The following is an 11,709-nucleotide window of genomic DNA, read 5'->3' as shown; positions in this document are numbered from 1 at the left end:
GTGACCGGCAGCTCAGGGGGAAGGGGGGCCGTAGCCCAGCCGGCGGCGGGGACACCCCGGTACACCGAGCAGGTGCCCGGGGCCTGCGGCTCGTCGCCGAGCAGGTGAAGGTTGGGTTTGGCGGCCTCGCCCCCCCGCCCCCCGGAGAAGGAGCGACCGCCCCTCAGTTTAGCGATCTCCGCGAGGGCTGGTTGCTCCCCGCCCCGGGAGGGTGGAGGTGACGGCCGCGTTAGCAGCCAACTCCCGGCGGCTGGGTGAGCCCCCTGGGGCGGGCGCCACCTTCCCGGCCGCAGCAACTGCCCCGAAGCATCTCCCCTCGCCCCGCTGGCCACAGGAGCAGCCCCCGGCCCCGCCGCTGCCTCCGAGAGGCTGAGGGGGAAAGTTCTCCCCGCTCCCCCCCAGCCCCGCGCGGGGCCGGACGAGGCGGCGCGGGTGTCCCCCGGCGGCGGAGGGCGGCGCGGGTGCCCTGCTCCTCCCGCCGCCGGCGGCCGCCGCCGGGGCAGCACAGCTGTTACAGAGCCGCGCTGGTCCCTCCTCCCAGCTGCGGCTGCCTCATCTCCCCCCACCCAGCCCGTCCCTCCCCTCCGCCGCTCCCGACGCTGCTGCTGCTGCTGCCGCCGCCGCCGCCGCCACCACCACCTCCTCCTCCTCCCCACCCCCACCCTCTCTCTCGCTCCCCATCTCTCTCTCTCCGTCCCGTTCCCCCCCTGCCCCCGCCTCTCCCCGCCCTGCCGCCGCCGGCCCTGGCAGAGCAGGCACCGCAGGGGGATCTCGATGTAACACCATGACAGGCATCGCCGCCGCCTCCTTCTTCTCCAACGCCTGCAGGTTCGGGGGCTGCGGGCTCCACTTCCCAACCCTGGCAGAGCTCATCGAGCACATCGAGGACAACCACATCGGTGAGTGCCCGCGGGGCCGCGGCCGGGGCAGGGCAGGGCGGGCGGGGGGCGCGGGGGCCGCGTGTGCGGCGGCGGCGGCGCGGGGCGGGGTGGGGGGCACAAGGTGCAGCGGGAGCCGGGGCGCGGCGGCCGCCGGGGGGGAAGGTCGGCGGGCGAAGAGTGGCAGGAGCGGTTCCTGCGGGCGACGTGGAGCGCTCTTCAGGGAGGCGGCGGCGTGCGGCGCGGCGGCATGGGTGGGTGCGGGGGAGGCGTGCAGCCCGCCGGCCCTGGCGAGGGGGAGTTAGTTTGCATTGGCAGGAGGGAGCGCAGGAGCCCGGAGGAGGAGGCGGCGGTGGAGGAGGAGGACGGGCACAGCACGCCGCCTGCTGCTTCCGCCCCGGCGCTGGCTGTCAGGGCTCCGGGGAGGGAGGGAGCCGCCGCCGCGGCAGCCATTCCGCTTCCTCCTCCTCCTCCTCCTCCTCCTGCCGCCGCCACTGCGTCCTGTCAGCGCTGTTGCTAGGTGTGGCGGGGAGCACGGGTCGCGCTCCGGCCGCCGCAGCGCGGGAGGCGCCTCTCGGCGGAGGCACCGGCGTGCGGGAGCCCGGGGCCGGCGGCGCGGTGGGCGTGGAGGGAGCGCCCGGCGGCGGGGCCGGCGCAGCCCCCGGGGCCGGGCGGGTGGGAGAAGAAGGTGGCCGTGCCGGGCGGGACCCGCTACCCCGAGCCCCGGAGCCCAGGCCTGGCCGCGCCGGAGCATCACCTGCAGGCTCCCCCCGAAGCCGCCGCCCCCCGCTCCCCGGAGCCGCCCGTCCCGCCAGGGCCGCGGGGGCGGGGACGCGGCGGGGCGATGACTCGTCAGTGCCTTCCCGGCGCGGGCGCCTCATGGGCGGCGGGCGGGAGCGTGCGCAGGGGCGCCGGGGCCGCCCCTCGGCGGCGCGGGCGGCGCCCAGGGGAGGAGGGGGCGGTGAGGCTCCCGGCCGGCCGCGGGCGCCAACTTTCCCTCTCCCCCCTCCGGCGGGACCGGCCTGCCCGCGCCCGGCTGGGCCTCAGGCGTGCTGGAGTGCAAGGTCTGCCGGCGAAGCATCTCATCCCCAGCCGGGCACGGCATTGCCGCCTCCCCGCGCCTTCCCGCCTCGGCAGGTGTGCTGCCTTGGCTGCTGCGCTGCTTGCTTCCCATCTGCATCTTCCCGACTTTCTCTTTTTCCTAATAAAATGCAACCCTTAAACTGTCAAAAACGAGCTAGTTCTTTGAAGCAGACCAAGTTATAAAACTAGGGGAAAAAATACAGAAGTTTTAAGTACCTAGGGACCCAAGTGTTTCACTAGAAGTATGAGGAAAAAGCTGCTACAGAACGATGAAGCTACCATGCATTTCAGTTTATTAAAGTTTTAATAAGCCTGCCTGAATACCTGAAAAAAAGCACTGAAGCTTAAATTGCGAGTGTAACGTTACATTAATGTAGCATTATAGGTCAGCAAGATGAAAGGTGTGGTTCTCATAATTATCACGATGCCTAGTATGAGGTAACAAAACCACATACCACAAAACTGTGTAATTTATGACTAGACATGGTGCAGGCATTACCATTGTGATATTGTTGCTTTTTTTTTTTATTATTTTTTTAAGTCTCAGATTCTTAGCTTTTCCTATACCGTGCATCACATTACGCCAGAAAAGCTTAGAGGAAATAGTTCCCCAAAATGAAAGTTCGTAAGTCATCTTATGTGTCCCTTGAGTGGATTATCAGCCCGTAGGTGCCACAGCACACAGGGTGTCAGAGAAGATATGGTCCTGCCCATGTGGTCTGTGAGTTGCTGTTTGAGTCCCAGTCAGCAGTTCTGAGACTTCTTTGCAGAGAAGAGAACTTTATGCTGAAATACTGTATTTTTAAAATAATTTTATATTTAAGTGTATAATTTGCCAAGACTTCCAGGACATGCATCTGAGGCTCTGCACATGGTGTCACACAAGCAGCTGATTTGAGTACAAACTGGTGGGGTAGGACATGAGGTTGCTCATGCTTCATTTTTAATGTTTCACCTCTGCATGACAGCAGGTTGAACTTGACCTGTTTGTGAGTACCAGATGTGGCAATACTATGTTACCTGTATGAGACACTGGGAAAATCAGTAGGGAGTTGAACCAGTGACACCAAGTATGAATCCCAGTTCTTACACGAAGGTTCAACTCTATGGTTTGGTGTGTGCGAGGAACTCCTGCCACAGCCTAAAGGATGGTAATCTATGAAAACTCACCAGATAAGCACTCAGCCGAAAGGTGATTAACCTTTCTGAAAGCAACTGGGAAATAAAGGACCAAATGTCTGAATAGGACCTTATGTTGGAATTACTTTCTCAGTAAGATGATGCAAACAGTGTCCAGCTTTTGCCGTCATACAGGCCTAGAAATGTGCGCTGAAATGTGTTGCTTTAAAAATTGACTGTGTTTTGGCATATGAAATGAAGAATAACATGCCACGTAAAAATAGATTGCTTTGGACATTCAATGTGTGCTGCAGGAATAAAGAAAACTGAATTGAGTTATATTCCATTATTAGTTTAAATTGAAGTGGGTGATTGCTGGGCAGGCAGTATTACAGCACAGATAACAAACTTGATGCTGCAGACAGCTGTGTGTGGGGAGGCATGTATGGCACAGGCTCTAGGTGGTCTGGCTGCTGCAGTGCTGCTGCTCTGCCACATTTCACAGGATGGGTTAATTGTTCACACCATCAGTGGCGCGCTGGTAGGAATGTGGTTGTTTTTCAGAGCCCCACTGTGTATCTGAAAAGTGGGAGCAAACACTTATCAAAGGAATTTTTTTTTTTTTGGTCAGCCTTTGGAAAAAACCTCAGCTTAATATGAGGAAGTAGGACAAGAGACAATGAGAATAAAGTGATGCACAGGAATTTCCACCTGAACTTGAGGAAGTACTTCTGTCGTGTGGGTGGCTGCTCATTGGAACAGGATGCTCAGAGTGATTGTGGAGTCTCCATCACTGGAGATACTCAAGAACCATCTGGACGCAATCCTGTGCCATGTGCTCTAGGATGACCCTGCTTGAGCAGGGAGATTGGATCAAATGACCCAATGTGGTCCCTTCCAGCCTTACCTGTTCTGTGAAACACTGTTATGGCATTCTGGAGGCATTTCTGAGCAATTCTGCAGTTGCTTTCTTTTTTCGTAATACTAATCAATAATCATATTGTAATGAAATAATTCAGTGTACAGTGGTGTGATTTTTTTTTTTCCCACCTACATCTTAGTGACCAAGTGGGAAGCTACCAGTTACTTGAAAAAGTATCAGTGTATATAATCTGGGAGAGTTGTGGCCATTGGATGAAGGATTCAACTCCAGGATGGTGCTGGGTGCACATCCACTGCTTTCTGGGTTTTGCGTTTATAGATCAAAGCCACATGAAGAAGCTCAGAAGCACTGGTCTGGGGTCTTTCATTAGGCAGGCCAGGCTCTACTGGTGTCCTCTGCAGTGAGACTGTGTTCTGCAGTCCATAGCAATACTACTAAACAGTGTCTTCACGTTTTCTGCGGCTCACAGCTGGAAATGGATGTTGATTTAAAACTGATGATTTGTAAATGCTTCTCTGTCAGCTTTTTCTACCAGCACGTTGTCCAAGCAACCTGAAGTGCTGTTACCTTCTCTGCAAGTGTGCCGAGAAGGGGGGCTTTTTGGTCTTCCTTGCTAGGCTGTCTCCCTGCCTCTCAGTTTTGTCTGCTCTGATCCCTTGCAGGTAGTTTGGCTGACTTTTCTGACATCTTTTAGTCCAGGAGCAAAAGGCCAAATTTACTACAATTAGCCAGATTCAGACTGTCAAATGGAATGGACTCAATTGCCCTTAGTAATGTCAAGAGAGGAGGAAAAAGAGTTCCAAACCCACTAATTTTGAACTGCCTATTGAAACTATTCATCTGTGGCAACATGGCAAACTTTATTGCATTTCTGCAGTCCCATGGTGTCTTTGGCTATGGTGTTGGGACCAGCACCTCTGGTTCCACAGTGTGTTTCTGAAAATACATTTAGGTCTTCTGGGGCATTTTGAGCTGTTCATAGAAGTCCAGAGGGCCACACCTTTGGTGAGGTTTCTTTTTTTTTTTTTTTTTTTTTTTTTTTTTTTTGAGGTGGTGGGTGCTCCTCTCCCCTTTCCCATGACTTGTTTCTCCCTCAATCTACCCACAGTTGAACTTCACCCTTTAGAGTGGTGAGTCAGGTAGCTCCTTATTTTCTAAGACAAAGTTTATTCTGATGCTGAAGGACTAATATTTGAACTGAATCTCTTAATCAGGTTTTGGCAACATTTATTTATTTTAATTGTAGTAAAATACTTTTAAATCAGGTGAGGTTGCTGTTTGTGTGAGGCAATGTGTTCACTTGGTTCATGACAAGTGCTGACATGGTGTATGAACCTGTGTAGTAGCTCTGTGGCTGGTATGAGCAATCCTGCTTCTCCTGAGGCTCATCAAGCATTGAGGAAATAGGTGTGAATGAAATGAGTGTCCAAGCATGTGGTGGTGGGCTGGAAGAGGTGGAGAATGGATAGGAAGAGATACAAAAGATAAATCTGGAGATGCTCTTATCTGGAAATAGAGTTTGATAATTGTATTGGACTGAAACTACTAGAATTTGAAGGGAGAAAAAAAAGACCATCTGCTTATACAGTAAGTGCACAAAAAGATGATCGTCTGTCGCTGAATGTTTCATCACAGCTTTGCAAGAAGTCCCAGTGTTAGATAGCTTCCAATGGGGTATTTTTGTAGTATTGCTGTTGGAACTGGGAGCTTTTCATCAAGCTTGACTGATTCCCAAATACTAGCATGGGTCCTGCAACAGAACAGGACTTGCTGTGGGAGCAGGCAGCTGCTTTCGTAAGTGGTAGGATTAGCAGGAAAAATAAGACTTCCTCCATAAAAGAATAATTGCAGAGGACAGACCAAAACCTTGCATATTAAATACTACCCATCTGGAAAGTTCAGGTCATATGGAGGGAGAAAGAAGCTTATGAATTTCTGTGTCTGGTGGTAGCTTTGACATCTGCTGCCTTCAGTGACTTCAGTTCTTAGTATTATGCAGTCAAGGGGCCAGATTCCCCAACAAAGAGCTCAAGTAGTTGAATAAGCCATTGGCTGAATGCGTGTAGCTTTCCTAAAGTTGTCCCTTTCAGTATTTTCTCAGACATGCTAATAATGTTGTTGTATCCTCACTTTGATAGCTAAAGGTGTTGAATGATGAGCTGGCTGTGAGCACATGCTAAAATGGCATTTGGTATTGCTAAAATGTGGGCTTTGCTCCCCACTGCTGTGTTGCCCAGAACTTCCAACAGCAGCTTGGATAAAGTGCAGTCTGACAGAGGTGACAGCTTCTATATTGGAGCCAACACCATGTTGTGTAAAACAAGCATAAGAAGATGCAACTGTTGTATGTTGCTGAAGATGAGGATTAAGGGCTACACACCAGCACCTATGGAAGGCCTGGAAAACCTAAGTCTGTATGACAGATGGTGTTCGTTAAAGCTGAGCTCTTCACAAGACTGTGAACATCGTTTAAGTGGCTGCCATCATGTAAGTTTCTCTTAGCATTTGCTCAGTGTGTAATTTAACATTTGCAGTTGAGACTGGCTGTTTTGAAAAGGTGGTAGATCTTAACCTAAGGCTTTTTACACCAGGAGTGATGTGGCAGCTAGGTAGCGGAATGCTGTCATCAGCATCTGGAAATGAGAGAACAGACCCATACTTAGTTGCCAGTAATGTGCATGAATGTATGTCCTTGCAAAATAAACGAACAATTATGTGTATTTACCTCAGCAGGAGTGGTAATTATTGTTCATGAAAACCAACTTTCTACATTTATGGCTACATTTAGCTAAACTTCATCCTCTGCCCAGTATTTCTGCTACTGTAGTTTTTTTGTTTTTTATTTAAAATGCATTTCACAGTGAGGTGGAAGGATCTGTTTTCCAAGGATGTTGGTTATTTGCTGTGTAAGTTGGTGTGGTGAGGAAGGCCCTTCTATCTCAGGAAGGCTTTTCTATCAAATAAAGTCTTTTTTTGACTAAAAGTTCTAATCAGCACATTTTCCCCCCACATGTAATCCTGAGCAGAGCAGGTTTTTGGATTACTTAACACTTATGAATATGGCTTCTTTTGCTCTTCGGGTTTGAATATAAATTGTGATGAAATGTAAATGCAACTCTTGTAACAAATTCTAGAATATATTAATCATGTGGAGGAAAATGGAATTGTTGTTAAACTTGGCTAAAACTAAACTTTGACTAATTTTTTGATATTTCTGACATGAAATTTTTTCTTGTTCTGGTGTTACCAAGTACATGGAGTATAAGATATAAAGTGTTTACTGGTGTAAAGCCTGAGTCATATATTTTCTAGGAGGAAAGGACTGAAAGCAAACATCTGTGAACATGCTGCACACTGATTTTTCATTTTTAAGATCGAAGGTCTCACATAAAGCTGATAGGGATCTTTCCTTTTTCCTCTGCTTGCTGGAGTGGGTTTGGGTGAGGCCCATTGCAGTGCTGTATCCATATGACTGGCAGGGATTGCTCCTGTTATACGCCAGCAGATCTACACAAGAGCTGGAAAATGAAAACCTGAAGAAACATCAGGTAACTCGTAGCAGTGGCATTACACTTCACTTGTGTAGGGCATATTTACCTTTGTGGTGAAATTTATAATGGTTATCATGTCTGCACTTCAGACTTTGAGAGGATGTTTTCATAGCTAGTCTCCAGTTCTTATGAGAACTGTAAAATAATCAGGTGGCTGCCAGTCAAATTTTCTTTTTTTCACTTGATCATTTCTTGAGGAATAAGAAATTGTATAATAAAAAATAATAATTGTATAGTAAAAAAATAATTTGAGGAAGGGGTGATGCCAGAAGATGAAGAGACATCTGTTTAATCTGAGACAATCTTACCTACCATTTCTTCCTCTTCTAGAATATAATGCAAATGCAAACAAGTAATCAGAAATATTTTGTGTCAAGCTGCAGAATACTTTCATGCAGAAGAAAGAAGCACTACAGGCCTGCTGCTTGCAGTATACATTTTATGTTGCCCCTGAATGTGCTATTTTTTTTTCTTTATTTATAATTCTTTTTCTTGAATAAGCTGGTTTTCACCGAGAATTAATTTTATCTCTACTAAGCACCAGTTATTCAAAATTTGGATGATAACCATCTAAGAAAATAGCTGCTCTGTACACTTTGAGAAAGGCAGAGACAAAGATTTTAGTGTTAATTTGAAATGGCGACAATTAGAGAATTGATTTGATAAATCAGCTGTGTTTAACAATAGAGTCCTTGGTTTTAAAGGACTGTCTCAGTGAATAACTTCACATTAAAAATTAAACAACCAATTCCTGTTACTCAGTGTCTAATTCTATCTTGAGACTTTTAGAAATGCTATGGGAGAGTACATAAGGTTTATTACACTTTAGTTACGAGATGATGGACCAATATTCAGAGCTGTAGGATAGAAGAAATATTCCAGTTTATGGTTTAGTGATTTTTTCTTTGCTATTAATATTTGTGTTCCCTGAATTCTTACAAGGCTCCTTCTTAGCTTTGTGCTGTCATAAACAAGGGGAATGGATTTTTTCACCAGAGATGCTGATGACACTGCACTTGTTGATTGTGTCTCTGATAAGTGCACAGATGCAGTACATTACTAATGTGCAGTTTCATTTCAGATACTGTTCATTAAAGACTGAACTGACTTAAATACAAGTGTTATTTGGGTCTTTTTAATGTTCCGTTTTGTGTTACAAAGGGTGGAGTAGACATAGAAGAAGAAATTTCATCAGCTTAAGGGAAAAATTGCATGGGATTTTGAAGCCAAGTTGGTCAGTTCTTTATGGACAAAGAGATTAGAACTTAATTGTGGATGAATTTTGAAACATTTCTTCTGATTTTGAGAAAGATTTCACTGTGTGCTAACAAAGGCCATCTTATTTATTAAGACTTTTTTGCGAAAAAGCTGAGCACTTTCATTTTGAAATACTGGCATTGCTGAAACTGGTCCAACAAAATCTTTTTATAGCTTTAGAAAATATTTGGACCCTCCTGAGATACCTGCTTCAAGTACTTTGTCAAGCTTGAGTAAGCTGCAACTGTTTCTGTTCCTTATGGAAATTAATTTTTTTGCCCAACATATTTTGACAGATAGTAAATAGTCTGTGAATAAAATTTGACCCTCTGAATACCCCAGTATGAAGTGGAAAGGACCTATCACCTGTTTCTCCAGCAGTGTGTAATGTAGTCACTGTCTTACTTCCTGGGAATTATCCAGATAGAAAACAGGGAGGTGGTACATTTGAGATGCAAGAGATCTGGTTTCACTGCTGTATGAGACTGCCATGGATACCTGAATGTTAACTCAGCCCCTTATGGTCATTCAGTGTCAAAAACAACACTATTTAATTATTTCAGTCTTTTATTGTGAGGTAATCCTGCTGTGTGTGCTCATCAGAGTGTATATATTAGTACTGTGGAAGTGACCTCAAAATTCATTTGAAGGCTTCATGTAGACTTCAGATGTTTGCCTGCTGGCAGGTGAAAGCTGCATACCAGATTACTGAGGTCTACCCTTGCTTCCTTTGTGTTCAGATCAAGGAGCCGACATTGATACAAGTAATTCTGATGACAAACTTTTAGGGAAGCCCTTGAAGTTTAGATGTTTTTGTAGCAATATGTTGGAGAAGTGTTACAGCTTCTATAACTTGCTTTTGAGTTGAGGGGTGTCTGCTACCTGATAGTTATACTGGGTTAATTGGGTGATGTGAGAGTTGTTAAGATCTCAGTTTTGATGCAGAAAATAACAGAAAATAGCGCACATACTCATCTCTATTTCAGTTTGGGACTAGGGAGCTTTTCTGTTTATCCTGTTCTGTGGGTATCTGCAGAGCCTTCCTCCTGAGGCATCAGGTTTTCATTGTCTGTACTTATTTTTTTTCCTCTTGCTTAGAGTAGATTATGGAGAAAGATGTGTGAAAAACCCACAAAGGCAAACTCCAAATAAATTAGTTTGGGCCATATTGCAAGAGCTTCCTGCTCACTTAATAAGTATGTTAATGTGAAGAAGATGGATTTGTGGATGGGGGAGTGATGTATTTCCACAGCAGTGGCAGCACAGAAAGGGGAAGAGGCTTGGAAGTATGCTGCTCTGTGTGCCCAGGCTGAGGGTTATTCGTCAAATACAGAGTGCCATGGATGTGGCAGGGTGGACCAGGCAGCTGACAGTAACAAACTCACTAAAAATTGCTTGTAACTACTGTTATATTTGGAGGAAAAAGGAAAGCTTAGAAGTGTTTAAAATAAAATTCATGGTTGCAGATCCTTCCAGGGAGGAACTAGGTAGGAAGACTGTGGTCCTTACTGGAGTTATAAGTGCTCTGTGCTCCATGAGGCAAGGTAGTGGTGTGGTGAGTGAGGAGGGTGGGAAGATAATGTTCCATAGAGTATTTTGTATGTACTTTCATTTCACAGGACTTCTCTAGGGAGTCTTCATCTTCCTGGGCTCATTGTGAGCACTTGCTGTGCTTCAGAGAGGCTTTCTAGCTGTGTTGTAGGACTCTGCACACAGTTGTAGCATTGGTAATAACTGTATTTTCTTTTTACCTTAGAAAATCTCATAAATTGACTAAATACTCTCTTATAGATGGGAGATGTTGACACTGTAGCTATATCAGTCCTCACACTTTATCTTCAGCAGCCATGCTTGACAGGGGTTCCAGACTTTGGTCTCTGTCTTAGGAGAGCTATCTAGAGGGTTAGCTACCTGTACCTAGTGCTCTTATTTCATGTGACCAGAATAAGCCCTTTCTTCCTGGCAGGTTTTTGGTTTTTTTTTTTTTTTTTTTTTTTGAGTGATTGTGAAGAGCCTGCCATCAGAACAAAGCAAGTACTTAATCTTTGCTGACAGTTAGCAGGGCTCTCTTTAGACCAGATTGAGTAGGGAGATAAAGTCTATGTTGGATACTGTGAGCTGGGACATAGTTTATGCCACAGAGTTTTAGTGGCTTGCTTAACCTGCTTCCAGAGCCAGGGTAAATACCAAGAGCTTGTTCAGGTATGTAATGATAATTGAATGCACAGGATGGGAAAAAGGTATTTGTGGCTTTTATCTTCTGTGGATATTTTTGGTTGCACTCTGGTATTTTAATATTAAGTGGTTGGATTTTAATGAAATCTAAAAAAAAAAAAAAAAAATGCCCGTGAGCAGCCTTTACCTGAAGAATTTTACTTCTGCGGCAATTTTCATAACTCTGAGTTAGGAATCATTGTGAAAGAGATGGGCAAGAGGTTCTATATCTGCTCTTGCTATACCTGAATTGTATGTATGGCCTCAAATGCATTTCAAATATTGAAGCATAATAAAAATGAACATGCACTTATAAACTTAATGAATGTTCTGGAGATATACTGGGTTAATTGATAGCTGCATTTTTTCTCAGTGGTGACCTGACTTCTTCCTTTGTTTCTTTTTTATATAGAAAGTGTAGTTCCTGTAGCATTGTCACCCTAGTTTTGCTTGATCCCACTGCCCTCAGAAATGTAGTAGGTGTACAGTTAGTGAACCCTTCTGTTCTTGCTACTGGCATAGTGTTCCAGCCACAGGATTGCTTACTACCACCAAGCTTTCTGGAAATGAGGGAATGCCTCTTCTCTGACCCTGCCTATATGGGAGCTGTAACATCTGCATTTGGAAACTAAATCCCTTTTCTCTGTCCCACAAAGCACAATGCCTTAATAATGGAAAGGATTGGAGTTTTGCCTGCAGTGGTGTAAGTGGCTACTAAAAACAC

The 11,709-nt window shown here is 46.4% G+C and overlaps 1 protein-coding gene across 1 annotated transcript in view; it reads left to right on the top strand.

Annotated features, from left to right (window-relative positions):
* Positions 1–784: 784 nt before the first annotated feature.
* Positions 785–11,709, top strand: part of JAZF1 (JAZF zinc finger 1) — a gene marked incomplete at both ends in the record, with an annotated part of 185,866 nt that continues 174,941 nt past the window's right edge. The window contains one exon of the mRNA XM_082297380.1: positions 785–899. Within this exon, the coding sequence (XP_082153506.1) occupies positions 785–899 (115 nt within the window). The remainder of the gene's footprint in view (positions 900–11,709) is intronic.

This window comes from Coloeus monedula (assembly GCF_965178545.1).
Source record: "Coloeus monedula genome assembly, chromosome: 1".
Lineage (NCBI taxonomy): Eukaryota > Metazoa > Chordata > Aves > Passeriformes > Corvidae > Coloeus > Coloeus monedula.
Note: the sequence above shows the minus strand (reverse complement) of the source record. Positions and strands in the feature narration are given on the sequence as shown.